The sequence below is a fragment of the Dendrobates tinctorius genome, unplaced genomic scaffold, assembly GCF_039654945.1.
Source record: "Dendrobates tinctorius isolate UK_male_01 unplaced genomic scaffold, ASM3965494v1 ptg000127l, whole genome shotgun sequence".
Taxonomy (NCBI): Eukaryota; Metazoa; Chordata; class Amphibia; order Anura; family Dendrobatidae; genus Dendrobates; species Dendrobates tinctorius.
The window spans coordinates 6,070,586-6,091,031 of record NW_027361795.1 but is presented as its reverse complement, the minus strand read 5'-3'; the positions used below and the strand labels follow the sequence as shown (position 1 = coordinate 6,091,031).

General features: G+C 44.0%; 1 protein-coding gene across 1 annotated transcript in view; it reads left to right on the top strand.

Annotated features, from left to right (window-relative positions):
• The window catches only part of LOC141047392 (glutathione S-transferase Mu 4-like), a 74,003-nt gene that overhangs the window by 12,141 nt on the left and 41,416 nt on the right, over nucleotides 1–20,446 (top strand). The window contains exons 3-4 of the mRNA XM_073542449.1: nucleotides 5,296–5,360; nucleotides 5,497–5,578. Coding sequence (XP_073398550.1) covers nucleotides 5,296–5,360; nucleotides 5,497–5,578 — 147 coding nt within the window. The remainder of the gene's footprint in view (nucleotides 1–5,295; nucleotides 5,361–5,496; nucleotides 5,579–20,446) is intronic.

The following is a 20,446-nucleotide window of genomic DNA, read 5'->3' as shown; positions in this document are numbered from 1 at the left end:
ACTCCACTTCCCCTCCTGAGTGACTTTAGCTGTTAACTTAGAGGAATTCTTTTTAAGAAGCATTTCCCCCCACTTCTCCATTACTGCATTGATCCATGAGGGTCTTTGTGGGTCCGGAAGGAAGCATGGGGGACCAACAAATTGCTCTGTTGGGAGGGGAAGGAGAAATGTCCTCCTTTCTCAGCCTGTGGCTTACTGCCATTTTCTGCAGTGAACTGTCCAGATCCAGAGGACATCAACTTCCCCTGATCCCCCTCCAGCCTGCTGCCGCCGTGGGACATCACCCCCATCATTATCCTCCTTACCACCTCCTGAGTCCAATTCCATCGAACATGGCTGCAAGTCCCTTTCATCCAAGGCGCCAGGAACTGCAGCCTCCATATGTCGTCCGGACCCCTCTCCCTCCGAGCAAGATGGCGCCCGGGCTGACACGCCGCTCCGCTCCCGCAGGAGGAAAGTGCCCAAAGCGGTCACAGAGTTGGCTGGAGTGGATCCGGTAGCCACGAGGTCCTCTGTCTCCTGGGACCCATCAAGAAAGTGGAGAAAACGCAGGCTCGGCAATCCGAAAAAGCAGGAAGCCTGGCGGGAGCTCTGTAAGTTTGCTTCCGCTCAGGCCAACATCCGGACGAGCCCCCCCCCCCCCCCCCCCCCCAAAAAAAAATAAAATGTTCATCTTTAATACTTTGTAGAGAATCCTTTTGCAGGCAGTTACTGATATCTGGAAGCCATAGATGTTGCTAAACTCTGGTTTCCTTTGTGATTCCTCACCAGACCTTTTACTGCAGCTGATTTGTTGTTTGTCGGTCTTTTTCTGTCTTAAAGGAACAATCATCACATAATGAAAGTTCAACCAAAGCACAGGCACTTGGCTCTTCAAGGGGGGGGGGGGGGCTAATCATTTAAAGTTGTGTTCTGACTCTCATGGAGAGATTGTGACGTACCTTCTGACTTCAGACACTATGCTCACAAGATAGCGCCGAAAAACTGTAGAGTTAGTATATGACTGGGGGTAGGGAACTTGCATTTAAAGCACCACTCCATTGGTGAAAGAAAAAAAAACTAATCTAAAAACACTGGTGTGGTTGTTTAAATACACTTGCTTGGTTTCCATCGCTCTACTCTCAATATGATTTGAGAATGGGTTATCCAAGTAGTGGATAACCTGTTTTGTCTTCAGATAAATTGAACATGAATAGGAAGTCGGACATCAGCTGCAGTCCGGACTTCCTTTCCATGTTCAATTTGTCTAAAGGTGGGGACAGGGATGCCAGTGCTGATTGGACACTGGGGTCATGTGTTGCCCTCCTTGGGACTCTCGTGCGGTTGTTGCAAGTGCCAACACTGTGCGAATGTGAATAAAAACTTTTATTTTATTGGTGCCAAGCATGGGGTGTTATGAGAAGGGGTTGTCATAGTGGGCAATCTCTTTAATTCCTGTGTAGCAACTGAAGGGTTAAAATATTTTCCGACAAGTTTTGACGTATTTGAGGGATTCAGTTTTTATCACTTTGGGGAGTTTACAATATATAGGCCTCTCATTCCATTCTCCCAGTGGGTCATGACACCCGCAAACCATAAAACTGAAAATGCACAATAATATAGTGCACCTTCCCTTCTGGGCTTTGCACTGTGCCTCAAAAGTAGTTCCCTATCCCTGGGCCAGTACCCTGCAAATCATGAGAAATTGCACAACAATCTGAGCGTTTATATATTTTTTTTTTTTTTAACTGAAAACGTACCGTAATTTCTTCACCGTCCAATGGTATACATTTCTGTGAGGCACATGTGATGTCAAAATGTTCACTGCAGCCTTAGATGGACTCATTGAGAGGTGTTTGTGGAATCACTTACAGAAGCTTCTGTAATTCTGGCATCTTGGGGGCGCTGCCAATGTGACATAGCATGCTCAACCACTCCAGCAAAATCTCAACTCCAATATGGTGGTGCTTCTCTTCTGAACTAAGGAAAATTGTACAACAAATTGTGTTTGTATGTTTTCTCTTGTTGCGCTTGTGAAAATGCAGAATTTGGCTCAAGTTGTGTGGGAAAAATGTTCCACTGTCAGTTGTATTCCAACCAGAGGACACCTCATTCTACTTAATGTGCTTCTGATTAGTTCATCACCGGAACGAAATCTTATTTAATGAAGGAAAGTATAAAAAAAAAAAAAAAAAAAAAAAAAAAACTCTGCTGTGGTGGTCACAATCCTCTTGCAATAGGACAAGCTGGATGGCAAAACAAGTGCTAGTAATATCCCAAAAGTAATAGGAATGAAAAAAATAACTTTTAACCATTCAAAAGGAATTGAAAAGAAAAGTCTTGAGTGAGGAAAAGGGCAGAATTCTGGCTTTACTAGTAGAGGGATACAGTGAGCGTCATGTTGCCTCCATCCTTAAAATTTCTAAGATGGCAGTCCATTACAACAAGGTCAAGCAGCAGACATTGGGGACAACAATCTTACAGACTGACAGAGGGCGAAAACGGGTCTCCACTGACCAGGATGACCAGGAGTAAGGTAATCTTCCCGGAGTCTAATTTTCAGCTTTGCTCAACACCTGGTCGTCTAATGGTTAGATGTAGACCTGGAGAGGCGTACAAGCCCACAGTGGCTTGCACCCACTGTGAAATTTGGAGTAGGATCCGTGATGATCTGGGGATGCTTCAGCAAGGCTGGAATTGGGTAGATTAGTCTTTGCGAAGGATGTATAAATCAAGCCACATACAAGGTTATCCTGGAAAAGCAGTTGATTCCTTCTTCTCAGGCAATGTTTGCCAACTCTGAGGACTGATTTTTCCTGCAGGACAATGCGCCATGCCACACAGCTAGGTCAATAAATGTGTGGATGAAGGACCACCACATCAAATCCCTGTCATGGCCAGTCCAATCTCCAGACCTGAACCCCATTGAAAACCTCTAGAATGTAATAGAGGAAGATGGATAGTCACAAGCCATCAAACGAAGAACTGCTTAAAGGGAATCTGTCACCAATTTTTTTTTTTGTGATATGATGTAAAGATATCATTCAATTTAGTGTCACATAAGCATTATAGCAGTACTTCTGATACCCCCTGACTCCCCACCTTTTGATGCATAAATAACTTTTTTAGCTCTCCTGCGGTGTATGTAAATCTATGCTCTCCTCTCTTCCTCCCTGGCTTGCTGTACGTATTGTGATCTGTGAATATCACAGATCCCGTAGAGTTGCCGCACGTGCGCATTGAAATGGCATCTCGCGCATGCTCAGTGGGCAAAGCATAAAATCATTATTGTGATACTTCTGTGCCATAGAAGGTAATGGTGTATGCTGGCGCATGCAAGATAGTGATTTTATGCTTTGCCCACAGTTGGGGAAAGCATACTGTTCATGTGCAGAAACTCTACGATATCTGTGATATGCACAGATCACAATACGTACAGCAAGCCAAGGGGGGGAGAGAAGGAGAATAAGCCCCGCCTATCGGATGAGACCACAGGGATTTACATACACTGCAGGAGAGCTAAAAACGGTATTTATGCATCAAAGGTGGGGAGTTGGGGGGGGGGGGGGGGGTGTGTGTGTATCAAAAGTACTGTTATAATGCGACACTAAATTGAATGATATCTTTACATCATATCACAAAAATGGGTGACAGATTCCCTTTAAATTTTTGTACCAGGAGTGGCATAAGATTGCCCAAAAGCAGTGTGAAAGACTTTTGGAAAGCATGCCAAGACTCATGAAAGCTGTGATTTTAAAAAATCACAAAAAATTGATTTCTGAACTCTTCCTGGGTTAAAACATTAGTATTGTTGAATGAAAATTTTATACACGCATACACACCTTAGACTCGAGTATAAGCTGATTTCCCCCCCCATAATTTTGTCATAAACTAGGAAAACTTAATGTCTCAAATATAAGCCTAGGGTGGACAATGCAGCAGTTACTGGTAAGTTTCAAAAATAACAATGGATACCAATAAAAGTAAAATTGAGACATCCGTAGGATAAATGCTTTTGAATGGCCATATTGAATCGGGAGCCCCATATAGTGCTCCGTACAGTTCATGATGGGCCCCGTAAGAGGCTCCATACAAAATACACCCCATATAATGCTGCACAAAGGTTATTAATGGCCCCATAAGATGCTCCCTAGAATAATATGCCCCATATGCTGCTCCATAAAGGTTATGGCCCCATAAGATGCTCCATAGAATATGCTGCCCCCATAAGATGTTCCATAGATTATGCCCCCATATGCTGCTCCATGGATTATGCCCCCATATGCTGCTTCATGGATTATGCCCCCATATGCTACCCCCATAAGATGCTCCATATATCATGCCCCCATATGCTGCTGCTGCAAATAAAAAAAAAAAATGACATTCACCTCTCCGTCACTGGGTGCCAGGTGCCGGTGTCACTGCTTTCAGGCCCCTGCACCTGAGACATTCACCTGTCCCGCGTCCATCGCTGCTCACCGCTATCTGCCATGTCATCTGTCAGTGACGTTCAGGCAGCAGAGGGCACGGAGCGCACTAACCACGTCACCGCGCTCTGCTGTCTGAATGTCACGGACAAGAGGACACATCAGACAGCAGCAAGCACTGATGGACCTGGGACAGGTGAATACAGCCTATACTTACCCCGTCCTGGCTCAGTCTCTGCAGTCCCGTTCTCCCACGGTCTCCCTTCTTCAGCGGTCACATGGTACCGCTCATTAAACTCATAAATATGTGCATATTCATGAGTTTAATGAGTGGTACCATGTGACCTCTGAAGGAATAGACCGTGGAGAAGCAGGGGGGCTGCAGAGACCACGCCAGGGGGAGTAAGTATGATCTGACACTCCCCCCTCCCCTGCCGACTCCCAGGTATATGACTCGAATATAAGCTGAGAGGGGGACTTTCAGCCCCAAAAAATGGGCTGAAAATCTTGTCGTATATACGGTATGTTGTATTAAATAGGTAATCATCACTTTGTATATTACCTCATGTTACTGTGTATTGCAGACAATCTGTATCTTATGCACTGTACAGTTACATATTCTGAAATGCTCCTGTTATTGCAACTTGGATTATGTTCTCATGGTCAGTATCTGGCAGCGCTTTGAATACAGCACATGTCTGCTCCATCCAGAGTGCTGCTGGCTTTTGGACGCAGGTGATTCCGCATGTGTTTATTGAACCGTGCTGAATCTCCGCGTCCTATGCATTGCACTGTGAAACAAGCCTAGTTTGGCCTTATATATTTTATGCAATGTATCTACCACCTACTTTGGTCTTTGTCTTGAAGCTAATACTGTTTCCTCCTACAGCCCCCGACTATGACAAGAGTCAATGGCTTGATGAGAAGGAGAAGCTGTGCTTGGACTTTCCAAATGTATGTGAATGTATAAAAGTGATATCATTATTTCTAAGTGCAACTTGGTAATTGGGGATTTATTTCATGGGTATAGTAACAGAAGTTTTGTATTTTACATCCTTCCTGGTTATAATACCACTTTTGTATTACGCAGCTGCCTTACCTTTTTGATGGAGACATTAAGCTGACGCAGAGTAACACTATTATGCGCTACATCGCCCGAAAGCATGGATTGTGTGAGTACGGACTTCTAGTTTATTAAATGTAGACTTTGGAGACTAATGCATCTTGAAATAAAAGCAAAAGTTCAGAGTTCTTGGCTTTCCTCAATATCTCTTGCTTGTGAATTTTTCTTTTCTCCCGGTTTAGGGGAAGAACGTTAGTAAAGATTAATACTTAAAAATGCACAACAGTGATAAAAACATTAGCTCAGCATTATCCACTTGGGTGCATGGTATCAACTGTCACACTGGATCCCCAACTTTTCATCACAATGTTTCTCTTATCTCCCCTCAGACACCATTCTCTACTGTTGATCTTCACTATCTTTTGCTGGCACTTCTTCCCCCACCTTCTTTTTGGTTTCTCAGAGTTCAGTCCTAGTCCCACTCCTCTTCTCTCTACACCCCACCTATTGGATGAACCATTAGCAGGTTTGGTTTCCAGTATCTTCTCTATGGTGATAACTCCTAATTATATAACTTTTAATGATAATATAAAATGGCTAAGTGACCACCATGTTCTCTGTAGTCTATCCACATTTCGTCCATAGTAATAATTGGGCACAGATTTTATAGTGGATTCAAAAAATGTGAAAAGACACTAGTATATAATAAAGATGGACCCTTAATTCAGTAGACCCTTAATGTCTTTCATGAAGTATCACTATACCAAACTGCTGGATTTATTGCACATTGCCCTTAGGTCCATACACACAACACAATCATTGTGTATATGTTAAACTTAATTGTATGCACTATGTACTGCCACCATGTGAAACATGCCTAAGTTTAACATAAACTGATTGTATTCTGTATGGGTATGAGGGCAATTTGCAATAAATCTAGCACTTTCGTATAGTGATAGACCTAATGAAAGAGACATTAAGGGTCTAGTGCAATATAATCGATGCCTATCCCCCATTTTTGTGATATAAGATGGACGATTCCCCTTAAGTGGGAATGTGATGCGGGAGATATTCTATACTGAAAATTCCTTTTGAATATCCTCTCTGCATCCTTTTTACTAAATACCAGTGTCTTTTCACATTTTTTTTGTATTCATTATAAAATGTATGCCTGATGAAATGTGGCTAGACTGTACACAAAACATGGTGGTCCCTTTGTATAAAATGACTATCATTAAGATATATAATATAATTTTGTCCACCAGTCAGTGATTTTTGTTGAATTGGTGGTATAATATTGGTTTGTGGGGTGCCTTTCAGTGATACGTCAACTCCCAATTATGCATATTCTCCTGAAGTCACCCTCACTTGATTCCAAAATGCAGGGATTGTCTTTATGCAATCTCTAACATAATGTCCTAGTTTTATTTAAAACTGAACTTATGTTCCTCACCCAACCTACCTATACTCCACAGATTGTAGTTGCCTTGGATGGTTCAACCGTAAGCCCCCAAGCAGCATATTCACTGCCTTGAGGTCATATTTGATACAGAACTTTTCTTTATTCCCTATATCCAACTGCTCACTCTCCTGTTACCTGCATATTAAAGCCTCTCCAGAACCCAACCTTTTACCCTTTGCCACGACAGCACCCACTGGAGGTATTGGATCTGCCCCACTTGGAACAGGAAACCCTACAGGAAGATAAAAAGGGGCGGTCTGCCTTTCCTCCTCAGTTTTGGTTTCCTGTTCCCAGGGAACCTCAGGATTGATCCTTCAGGAAGACGTACCTGGGCCATATGCACGCCGCCTGCGCGGTGTCCATGAGAACTGCAGGGGCTGCGGTCTGGAAGCAGCGTTGGGGGGAGACTCCGTTAGATGGCTCCCCCCTCGTCTGATGGCTAGAGGAGATGACCGGGTCCGGGAATGGCCGCCTGGTCTCACCTAGGGGCGCGCCAGGTGGCACCAAGCACGCAGGAGCCACTGCTGCAGGAAGCGGTAAGTGCGCCAGTGGCACGAAGAAGAAGAAAAAAAAAAAGGGAAATAGAGGCAGCGGTGGCGGCAATGTCGGGAGAAGCGCAGGCCGGCGCAGATGCTCCTAGGCCCCGGAAGTAATGAGTGAACTTCCGTGGCATGATGACTGAGGAGCACAACAGCGCATGAGCGGTGAACCCGGGGAGGAGGAGCGACATCCGGGAGGAAAAAAAAAAAGATCTATTTAAACAAGCGCCGCAGTTTAGTGGCAGGAAGTGATGTCATCCCCAGCGGAAGTACACGCTCCAGCAGGAGACTCTGCGGGGGGCAGCTCCTCCAGGGGACACGCTACCAGGGCAGACACCGCCCGCAGGAGCGAGGCGGGAGAGTCAAGACCTAGGACAGGATCTCAGCCATCTGATCCGGTAATAAAAATCTTCACTGGGTGTGTGCAATATATATACTCTGCCTATTAAGCTGACCTCCCCCCCCCCCCCTCCTTTCGCCATGTCTCCCCTCTTCCAGGCGAAGAAAAAAGAGAAATCCAAACATAAAGAATGCGCTGAGCCTCTCCCTGACTCCTACCCCAAAAAGCTCTGTAAGGCTAGTTTCACACTTGCTTTTTTTTGCAGCGCGTTTTTCCCGCAAAAAAACGCATTAAAAAAACGCATACAACTGCTGCGTTTTTTTTCAAGCATTTTTATGAGCATGCATGAAAAAAACGCAGCGTTTTTATGCGTTTGTAAGCGTTTTTAGTGCGTTTTTACCGCGTTTGCGTTTTTTTCCAACATTAGGTGGCCCCTCACACTAACCCAAACCAAGACTTTACTAACCCTAACCCTAACCCTAACTAACCCTAACCCTTAACCAAACCATACTTAACCCTAACTAACACTAACCCTAACCCTGACCCTAACCCTGACCCTAACCCTTAACCAAACCATACTTAACCATAACCCTGACCCTAACCCTGACCCTAACCCTTAACCAAACCATACTTAACCCTAACCCTGACCCTAACCCTTAACAAAACCATACTTAACCCTGACCCTAACCCCAACCCTAACCCTGACCCTAACCCTAACCCTAAACCCCTTTAACTAACCCTAACTCTAACCCAAACCCCTAAATTCCATGGTTAAAAAAAAAAAAAACGCTTGTGCAAAAAAACGCATACATAAGCATGCCAATGCGCACATATGCGCACCCATAGGCTATAATGGCCATTTTTAGCGCAAAACGTGCGCATGTGTGCGCATGCGCTTTTTTGCAGGGCCAAAAAATGCAACATGCTGCGTCTGGAAAATACCAACGCATACCCCAAAAAAACGCAGCGCATGAAAATCGCATACATGCGCATGGCAGCGCGCAGGTATGCGCACCCATGTTAAATATAGGGGAAAAAACGCATGCGCAGGTTAGCGTTTTTTTCCAGCGCTAAAAAACGCAAATGTGAAACCAGCCTAAGCAATGCACCAGAGAGGCTAGACAAGGGTCGGCAGTGTCTTCAATGGACATTCGGGCCATAATTAGGGAGGAAATACAGGCTATCACCCGTGCCAGTACTCCCTCAGAAGCTAGGAGCAAAAAACGGTGACCCTCAGCGCAGAGTCAGAGAAAGAACAGGGGATAATCTCTGATTCTTCACTCGCATCATCGTCATCATCAGACATTGAGGGACGATCTTGTTTTCCCCTGAATAGTGTGGATAACCTAGTCAAATCCGTGAGGAACACTATGGGGTGTGAGGAGACAAGGGGTTCCCAAACCGCACAAGAAATAATTTTTGCGGGGTTGGCGGAAAAGAAAAGGAGAGCGTTTCCAGTAATACCGGCAGTTAAGGCCCTAATAAAGAGAGAGTGGGAAAAACACTATCAAAGAAGTTTTCTCCCATCGGCCTCAAAGAGGAAGTATCCATTTAGCGATGACGCGCTATTAAAATGGACCAAAGTTCCAAAGGTTGATGTCGTTGTAGCCTCTACCTCGAAGCAGTCTACTATTCCAGTAGAGGACGCAGGCTTATTGGCGGACCCGCTAGACCGTAAAGCGGAGTCATCATTAAAAAGGTCTTGGGAGTCCACCACAGGCATTTTTAAGCCAGCAGTAGCCAGCACATGCACCGCCAGGTCTATGCTCGTGTGGTTGGACCAATTGGATCAACAAATCGAGCAGAAGGTGTCTAGGGAAAAACTACGGGCCGCTATTCCATTAATTAGAGGGAAGGCAGCCTTCATGGCCGATGCATCAGCAGACACTCTGCGGCTGGCAGCGAGGTCAGCTGGTCTTGTAAACAACGCCAGGCGGGCATTATGGATGAAGAGCTGGAAGGGGGACACGCAATCAAAATCTAAGATTTGCGCAACCCCGTGCGAGGGTGAGTTTCTCTTTGGGAAAGCCCTAGATGACAAACTTGCCAAAGCGAAAGGAAGAAGGCCTTCCCTGATTCTTCTAGACAAGCGGATAGATCAAATAAATGGCCCACAAAGGAAGAAAAACAAAAGGGTAGCATGTTTAGAGGTTCTACATTCAGAAAGGAAAATAAATGCTAAAAAATCAGTCCTCCCAGTAGGGGGTAGACTAAAAAATTTTTTCTTCAAAATGGGAACAAATAACTTCAAGTCCATGGATCCTAAGTTTAATTAGAGGGAATGAAAATGGAATTCCTTCAAATCCCTTATGATTTCTTTATCATAACCCGCCTTAACTCTATAGTACAACAAAAGGCCCTCGAAGTAGAAATTCAGAGCCTACTATCCAAGGGGGGTTTAGCAGAGGTCCCAGAGGGACAAGAGACTAGAGGGTTCTGCTCTCCTTTATTTTTAATTCCAAACCAGATAGTACGTTTGGGACAATTATAAATTTGAGGAAGCTTAATATGTTTATAAAGAATTATAAGTTTAAAATGGAATCAATCAGATCCACCATAAAACTTTCTCTTTCCAAACTGTGTAATGGCGGGGATTGACTTGAAGGATGCTTACTATCATCTTCCTATTCATGATAGATACCAAAGGTACCTAAGGGTCGCGGTGGTATTCGAAGGCAAGATCCGTCATTTTCAGTATACGGCCATGCCTTTCGGCCTCTCTACGGCGCCAAGAATCTTCACCAAAGTGAGGGCAGAGGTTATGGCCTATCTTTATCAGAAAGACACTAATCGTGCCTTATCTGGATGACTTCTTAATTATCGGGAACTCGGTCACCCAGTGTACCAGACGTGTGGCTGACGCGGTCTCATCTTTGCAGGATCTAGGCTGGATCATCAACTTCCAGAAGTCCAGACTCGTTCCGCATTCCCTTCAGATGTTCTTAGGGTTCCAGTTAGACTTCACAACCCAGAGATGTCTACTCCCTCAGGTAAAAATTACACTCACAAAAGAGAAGGTGGAGGCAGCCATAAGTAGACCACGTATGTCTCTGAGAGGGGCAATGTCGCTATTGGGGTCACTCATTTCCTGTGCCCCGGCAGTCCGGTCGGCCCATTATCGCGTCTGCACACTGCAGCATCAGATCCTCCAAGAGGACAGGCGACATAGTGGTCACCTCGAGCGCAAGATAACCTTGTCACAGGAGGTCTTGGCTTCTCTAAAATGGTGGCTAGATGATAACCATCTGTCTGCAGGAGTCCCATGGGTCATAGTACCATCTTGTATCCTAACCACCGATGCTAGCCCCCACGGCTGGGGAGCCCATATGGGGAATAGCTTTTGTCAAGGAAGGTGGAGTGGAGATGAACTAGGCTACTCGTCTAATCTAAAAGAACTAATGGCGGTATATTATGCTCTACACCATTTTCTTCCACAGCTCCAACGGAAGCATGTCAGGATCTTATCGGACAACACCACTACAGTGGCCTACATAAACAGACAGGGAGGTACTCGATCAGAGACTGATGTCTTCTGCGGCAAGAATCTTAAACTTAGCCCAAAGTTATTTGTTGTCCCTCTCGGCCCTCCATATCAGGGGAGAGAACAACCAGGAGGCAGACTTCTTAAGCCGACACACACTTCGGCAAGGGGAGTGGTGCCTCAATCACTGAATATTCAAGGACATAGTAGCTCTATGGGGGCAACCTCAGGTGGACCTCTTTGCCACGAAAAAGAACAGACAAATAAAAGCGTTTGCCTCCCTGTCAGATCATCCAGACATACTGGACGCCCTCCAGGCCTCATGGAAGTTCAACCTGGCATATGCCTTCCCTCCGATAATTCTCCTACCACAGGTCATTCGGAAGATCAGAGAGGACAAGGCGAGAATAATTTTGATAGCACCATTCTGGCCCAAGAGACCGTGGTTCTCATGGCTACGAATTATGTCGGTGACAGATCCTTGGGTCCTCCCTTCGATTCCCAACCTACTCTCCCAAGGCCCTTTTTTCCACCCCCAAGTGGACAGCTTACACTTGACGGTGTGGAATTTGAAAGGCAGCTACTAAGATCAAGAAGGTTTTCTGAAACACTAATTGCTATACTCCTACAGAGCAGGAAGCAGTCCACTACCCAGATTTATACAAGGATATGGAAAAAATTCCTGCAGTTTCATACGGCGCCTCATATCACAGAAGTCCCGATAGTTCCTATCTTAGAATTTCTACACAGAGGGAAGGACTTGGGCCTGGCAGTAAACACACTGAAAGTCCAGGTGTCCGCATTAGGGGCACTGTACAGCCATAGCATAGCAGGAAATAAGTGGATTTCACGATTCATTACAGCTTGCGAATGGATAACTCCGGTTCACATACCTGCAATCCCTGCATGGGACTTAAATCTGGTCTTACTGGAATACAAAAAGAAAGGGCGCACTGCTAATATTACACAAAATATCAAATAATGGGGGTGCAAATAAATGGTCATATAATCAAATGAAAAAAGAAGAAAACAAGGAGACCACAAAGGGAATTGCACACCACCAATATATAATTGCAAAATGTGCTTTATTAAGGCTAGTTTCACACTAGCGTTTATACGACACGGCGCCGCTAAGCCCCGCCCCCTGCCCGCCCCATTCGGTCATCGCCGCCTACTATCGCACATGGACGCTTGCGATCTGCGCACCCTATCTTTAGCATAGGGTGCGCAGATCGTGCGCTAGTAGGATTTTGGCGTGCACTGCGCACTTTTGAAGGTGCACTGTGCGCGCCGAATGCAGCATGTTGCATTTCAGCGCGCACGGCACACCTTCAAAAGTGCGCAGCGCACGCCAAAATCCTAATAGTGCACGATCTGCGCACCCTATGCTAAAGATAGGGTGTGCAGATCGCAAGCGTCCATGTGCGATAGTAGGCGGTGATGACCGGATGGGGCGGGGCTTAGTGGCGCCGTGCGCTGCGTCGTATAAACGCTAGTGTGAAACTAGCCTAACGCCACTGTTTAAAAACATAAAGGCAACAAAAATGACAACCCATAGTTGACCCTAATCTGTACAAAAATAAGAATTGAGTCATATGCATGTGATACCTGAATGAACACGGGTACAATTATAAAGTGCATGTACATCAATATGATAAATATGATCTCACCCTGGTACCCCAAATGACATGCAGGACTAATAGGATCACAACAATCTACAGCCTCCAGGTAGGATGTAATAATAAGTGTACCAGCCAGAATTACCATGTGGAACGGCACCATGCAGAATATCAAGGAGGCACCTAAAAATTATGGCTGGGTCATAGATAAATTATATAACCCATGTATGCACAAAAATGTGCCCAGACGTATCCCATAACACAAGATGTGTAAATGAAACCCGCACAAGTATTGTGCTGTGAAAATGAACCACTAAAGGTGGTAGATAAATAACACAATTTGGGGATACTCCACATACAGCCAACGAAAGAGAATGGTAATGAGTATCACAAGTAAAGGATACTATGCATGCAGCCAATGTATATCCGTGATGTCAGCCCTCCAATAATGGGGGCAACAATTCACATGTAAGGCAAGGCATAGCACAATGAATAATAGGAGGTCCATACCGAGGTACAAATGCAGATGGGGTAACAGATGGGAAGAACCCGACGCGTGTCGCCGTGCTCAGACGGCTTCGTCAGGGGAAGTGTACCCACAAATGTTAGCGCCTTTAAATACCTCTATATGCGCTGCTTAGCGATGCCACCTGTGTAGAGGCGAGTGGGGTCGGAAACAGAAATGATGCGGCGGGCTGAAGGCCTGGCAAACATCTCTGCCCAAAATAACTAGTTTGCGCGCGCTGAATGTCCAGCGCGACGTGAAAACTGAAGTGATGCGAGCTGAAGACCTGGCAGACGTCTCTGGCCAAAGTAACAAGTGCGCCTGCGCTGAATGTCTAGCGCGACGCACAAAATAAGAGACTGGACTTGTATGAGCGCATGTGCAGCTCCCTGGAGTCTAGTTGCAGCAAAGAGAATACGGCTGATAAAACAACATACAAGCATACATAAACTGAATAAAGTCAGAAAATATGGGCAGTACACATCGGACCACTATGAAAAAGTCTGAAATAGCACATAAAGTAATTATACTAAATGATCATTATAAAGAAATATAAGATCACATATAAAGAAATTACAAATATAAATGGTAAATAGCATATTGTTAAAGCGCACATGAAATGAATACAATAAAACCCTATATATTATAATATGGTGCATATTAATATTTGTTTTAGAGAAACTTCAGATAATGCATAGGGGATTACAATAGCCAATATAAATAATGAATGTGAACATATAAGGAATATAAGGGGAATAGGATCAAACCCCACTAGTGCAAAAGGGGAAATGTTATTAATACATACAGGCACAATTAAATAGTATATATGCCTCAAGTAATCAGTGTCTATTTCAGAAGATAATACATGTATTCAAACAAAGACAAGACAATGATTTAGAATACATATTAATAAGAAAAAATATAAATTCTCATCTCATATAATCACTCATTGATAGTTTGTATACAAAAAAAATCAATAAGAATCCGTTGTACAGGTGAACAGTCCACATCTCAAAGCTACAAGGACTCCCCATGAGAAGGTCCCAAATGACTATCCACAAAAATACCCAGGAGGTTATCCATAAAGTTCATCAGCCGGTCCCATAATGTGCAGAAGGGGCAATTCAATGAGAGTAGAGGAGATCAAGGATTCAATCAATACGATAAATAGCAGCTGAATCACAGAGCTTGACAAGAAGAAATTATGAAGATCAACCAAGAAAACCTGTAAAAAGAAGATCCTCATTAATGCCCAAAGGAGCCATAGAATGTAACAAGAAGATCCATCATGACTCAGCCTGTAGTAATTTCTGTTCCAGAGAGCCACCCCTATCAGATGATTTTAAATGTTCCAGCCCCAAAACGCTCGTATTACGATAATTTCCCGTATGCTTAGATAGAAAATGAAGCCACCGAGGTAAGAGTCTTACCTTTGCGAACATCCACCGAAGCAGTGTTAATTGAAGAGAAATGTCTTTGTATCCTGCGACGCAATTCCTGTGAGGGCTGACCCACGTAAATCTGCGGACAAGGACATATGATAGCATAAACAACAACATTGGTCATCTTACAATTAATGTATGATTTTAGCTTATGTTGTTCATGACCAATGGGATTGCAAAAAATATCCCTAGTGGGACTCATGAAAGGGCAAATATTACAATCCCCACATGGAAAAGAGCCCCTTAGAACGATCCCCCTATTTAGTCTGAAAGTAGGTCTACTATAGTGACTACTGGTAAGGATGTCTTTTAAATTGGGTGCTCTCTTAGCAGTGATTAAGGGTCGTTGGCTCACAACCTGAGAAGTCTGCAGGTCCGTAGTCAAAATAGTCCAATGTTTCTGTAAGATTTGTCTTACCTGTGGCCAATGTGTGTTGAAGTTCGTAATAAACCGGACATTATCTGTTTTTCTCTTGGTTGGAGTAAGCAGGGATATTTGCGTCTGCGATTTAGCCCTCTGAAAAGCCCGAGATATGGACTTATTGGGATACCTCCTTTTCTTAAGTCTCTCCATGAGATCACGTGCCTCCCTCCGAAAGGCCACATCACTTGTGCAGTTTCTTCTGACTCAAGAATTGCCCCACCGGGACTCCATTTCTGGTGTGCAAAGGATGAAAGCTACCTTATTCAAGTAAACTGTTTGTCGCAGTTGGCTTGCGATAAAGACAAGTGGATAAGATACCCTCATGACAGATAATACTGAGGTCCAAGAAATTAACTGTAAGATGAAATGGTATGAGTCAAATGGACATTGAGAGAATTCTTGTTTTAGAGAATTCAAAAAGGACAGACATTCCTCTGGAGGGCCACACCAAATGAAAAAGACAGTCTATGAATCTTGACCAATATCGTACCCTATCCTGAAAAAGTCTGGAAGTATATACGATGGTGGCCTCCCACCATCCTAAAAACAAATTTGCAAATGCCGGGGCACAACGAGCCCCCATTGCCACACCAGAGATTTGGAGAAAGTACGTCCTATCAAATAGGAAAAAGTTTTATGTTTTAAGGCAAAATTCAGTAAATCCAGAAGGAAAGAATCATGCATCCTATCTGAATTTTGTTGTTGATCTAAAAAGAAAGCAACTGCGCGCATGCCATCCTCATGGTTGATGTTCGAATACAATGATTCGACATCACACGTTACCATGATGTCATCAGAAGAAAGAACAACATTCTGGTAGGATGAAGTAAAATGCGAAGAGTCTCTGATGTAAGAAGGTAATTTGAGTACTAAAGGCTGCAAGAAAAAATCAATATATATGCATGCCGTTTCGCAAAGGCTGCCAATACTAGACACGATAGGCCTACCAGGTGGTTTATGTAGATCCTTATGGACTTTGGGCAGCATATAAAAAGTAGATGGGATGGGATGTTCATCAAATCCTGAAAGACTCTTTGGTCAATATTGTCAAGGAAAGGCGACATCTGTGGTTTATTATGAAGTACTTGAAGGACAATCTTCCTACAAAATAGAAATAAGTCTGAGTCTTTGATTAAGGTAAATTTGTCCATGTGTTGGACTGGAGATCCAGTCCAACAAATGGACAAATTTACCCTAATCAAAGACTCATTTCTATTTTGTAGGAAGATTGTCCTTCAAGTACTTCATAATAAACCACAGATGTCGCCTTTCCTTGACAATATTGACCAAAGAGTCTTTCAGGATTTGATGGACCTTTTGAATGAGGGCGATGATGCTACAGGTAGGCCCAGGTTCCCACATAGAAATAGATCTTGGATTTCTCCACCCTTTTCTATTGTGCCTGCTGTGAGAATTTTTTTTGAAATGGTGAGGAAGGACATTGAAGCATTATCTCCAAGATGCTATGTGATGCCTAATCTAACTTCATCAGAAAAACGAGCTCTGTCTAATTTGAGATCTAATAATGAATTCATTATTCGTGAGGCTGACAAAAGGGGGGGAATGTAGTTCTATGGCCCCATAGTTTATATCAAGAAGAGGCTCATAGACAGTTGGGTAATCAAAAATTTTATCGTAAGCTTCCCTCGGACCCTACTGGACTATACTCTACCAAATGGAGGTCCTTAAGTGATAAAGCATTGGAATTGAGTATCGTTAGTTCAAGTGAACGTGATATCATTTGGGTAGAACATCCCATCACATCTACCTTTTATATGCTGCCCAAAGTCCATAAGGATCTACATAAACCACCTGGTAGGCCTATCGTGTCTAGTATTGGCAGCCTTTGCGAAACGGCATGCATATATATTGATTTTTTTCTTGCAGCCTTTAGTACTCAAATTACCTTCTTACATCAGAGACTCTTCGCATTTTACTTCATCTTACCAGAATGTTGTTCGTTCTTCTGATGACATCATGGTAACGTGTGATGTCGAATCATTGTATTCGTACATCAACCATGAGGATGGCATGCGCGCAGTTGCTTTCTTTTTAGATCAACAACAAAATTCAGATAGGATGCATGATTCTTTCCTTCTGGATTTACTGAATTTTGCCTTAAAACATAAAACTTTTTCCTATTTGATAGGACGTACTTTCTCCAAATCTCTGATGTGGCAATGGGGGCTCGTTGTGCCCCGGCATTTGCAAATTTGTTTTTGGGATGGTGGGAGGCCACCATCGTATATACTTCCAGACTTTTTCAGGATAGGGTACGATATTGGTCAAGATTCATAGACTGTCTTTTTCATTTGGTCTGGCCCTCCAGAGGAATGTCTGTCCTTTGAGAGAATTCTTGTTTAGAGAATTCTAAATGTCCATTTGACTCATACCATTTCATCTCTTACAGTTAATTTCTTGGACCTTAGTATTACCTGTCGTGAGGGTATTTTATCCACTTGTCTTTATCGCAAGCCAACTGCGACAAACAGTTTACTTGAATATGGTAGTGCTTACGCTGTAGCGGGAAGGCGCGTAGAGGCAACCCTGAAGTGGACCCTCTGGGTCACGGCTCCAGAGCCCCCAAGGGCGAGCGCCCAGGTGAGGACCACCCCCTATACAGGGAGTGTTAGGGGCAGACCCCCAGGGGATGGAACCGCGACAGCTGGAACCAAAGGGACGACTGGGGCTAGACAGGAGTGGAGACACAGGCATATCTGTACAGTGAGCACAGAGGAGCACAGAGACCGTGGAGATGGGCAGAGCGCAGGACCGGAGCGCAGCGGGTGGCAATGGCTGGAGGCTGCAAAAGAAGAAGCATGGATAAACACAAAGCGGGAGGATGGATGAAGCAGGACAGGGAAGGAGTAAGGAGCTTCAGAGGGCACCGTATCGCGGAAGAGCAGAGGGGAAACTGACAGAGGCAGTGCAGGCGGAGGCACAGGGAGAGGGAGCCAAAGATACAGCAAGAATAGGGGTGATAAGGGCCAGGAACACTGCGCAAACAGAGGCAGGGTAGAAGGGGCCTGAAACACGGAGAGTGCTGCAATGAGACAGCGTCACCACATTAGAACAGGCGTCTTACCTGTCCAGAAGCCGGCCATAAGTAGCGCTGGGTGCCGCCATGTTGGAGGCGGGGCCAGCGCGTCATACTACCCAGGGGACTGCGTGCCAGGAGGGAGGCAGTGCGCAGGCGCCTGACACCGGGGGAGTCTGAGGCCGGGCGCGGGGACGCGTCGGGGAGCAGGAGTGCGCCGGGAAGTGCGCGCAGCAAGGTAAGTGGAGCCCGGGGGCGTAACAGTAGATTTCATCCTTTGCACACCAGAAATGGAATCCCGGTGGGGCAATTTTTGAGTCAGAAGAAACTGCACAAGTGATGTGGACTTTCGGAGGGAGGCACGTGATCTCACGGAGAGACTTAAGAAAAGGAGGTATCCCAATAAGTCCATATCTCGGGCCTTCCAGAGGGCTAAATCGCAGACGCAAATATCCCTGCTTACTCCAACCAAGAGAAAAACAGATGATGATGTCCGGTTTATTACAAACTTCAACACACATTGGCCACAGGTAAGACAAATCTTACAGAAACATTGGACTATTTTGACTACGGACCTGCAGACTTCTCAGGTTGTGAGCCAACGACCCTTAATCACTGCTAAAAGAGCACCCAATTTAAAAGGCATCCTTACCAGTAGTCACTATAGTAGACCTACTTTCAGACTAAATGGGGGGATCGTTCTAAGGGGCTCTTTTCCATGTGGGGATTGTAATATTTGTCCTTTCATGAGTCCCACTAGGGATATTTTTTGCAATCCCATTGGTCATGAACAACATAAGCTAAAATCATACATTAATTGTAAGACGACCAATGTTGTTTATGCTATTATGTCCTTGCCCGCAGATGTATGTGGGTCAGACCTCACAGGAATTGCGTCGCAGGATACAAAGACATTTCTCTTCAATTAACACTGCTTCGGTGGATGTTCGCAAAGGTAAGACTCTTACCTCGGTGGCTTCCCATTTTCTATCTAAGCATGCCGGAAATTATCGTAATACGAGAGTTTTGGGGCTGGAACATTTAAAATCATCTGATGGGGTGGCTCTCTGGAACAGAAATTACTACAGGCTGAGTCATGATGGATCATCTTACATTCTATGGCTCCTTTGGGCATTAATGAGGATCTTCTTTTTACAGGTTTTCTTGGTTGATCTTCATAATTTCTTCTTGTCAAGCTCTGTGATTCAGCTGCTATTTATCGTATTGATTGAATCCTTGATCTCCTCTACTCTCATTGAATTGCCCCTTCTGCACATTATGGGACCGGCTGATGAACTTTATGGATAACCTCCTGGGTATTTTTGTGGATAGTCATTTGGGACCTTCTCATGGGGAGTCCTTGTAGCTTTGAGATGTGGACTGTTCACCTGTACAACGGATTCTTTTTATTTTTTTTTGTATACAACTATCAATGAGTGATTATATGAGATATATCTTTGTCGCTGTCCATTTGTGCACGATATACATCTTTCCTGTATCATATATGAGATAAGAATTTATATTTTTTCTTATGTGTATTCTAAATCATTGTCTTATTGTCTTTGTTTGTATACATGTATTATCTTCTGAAATAGACACTGATTACTTGAGGCATATATACTATTTAATTGTGCCTGTATGTATTAATAACATTTACCCTTTAGCGCTAGTGGGGTTTGAGCCTATTCCCCTTATATTCCTTATATGTTCACATTCATTATTTATATTGGCTATTGTAATCCCCTATGCATTATCTGAAGTTTCTCTAAAACAAATATTAATATGCACCATATTATAATATATAGGGTTTTATTGTATTCATTTCATGTGCGCTTTAACAATATGCTATTTACCATTTATATGTGATCTTATATTTCTTTATAATGATCATTTAGTATAATTACTTTATGTGCTATTTCAGACTTTTTCATAGTGGTCCGATGTGTACTGCCCATATTTTCTGACTTTATTCAGTTTATGTATGCTTGTATGTTGTTTTATCAGCCGTATTCTCTTTGCTGCAACTAGACTCCAGGGAGCTGCGCATGCGCTCATACAAGTCCAGTCTCTTATTTTGTGCGTCGCGCTAGACATTCAGCGCAGGCGCACTTGTTACTTTGGCCAGAGA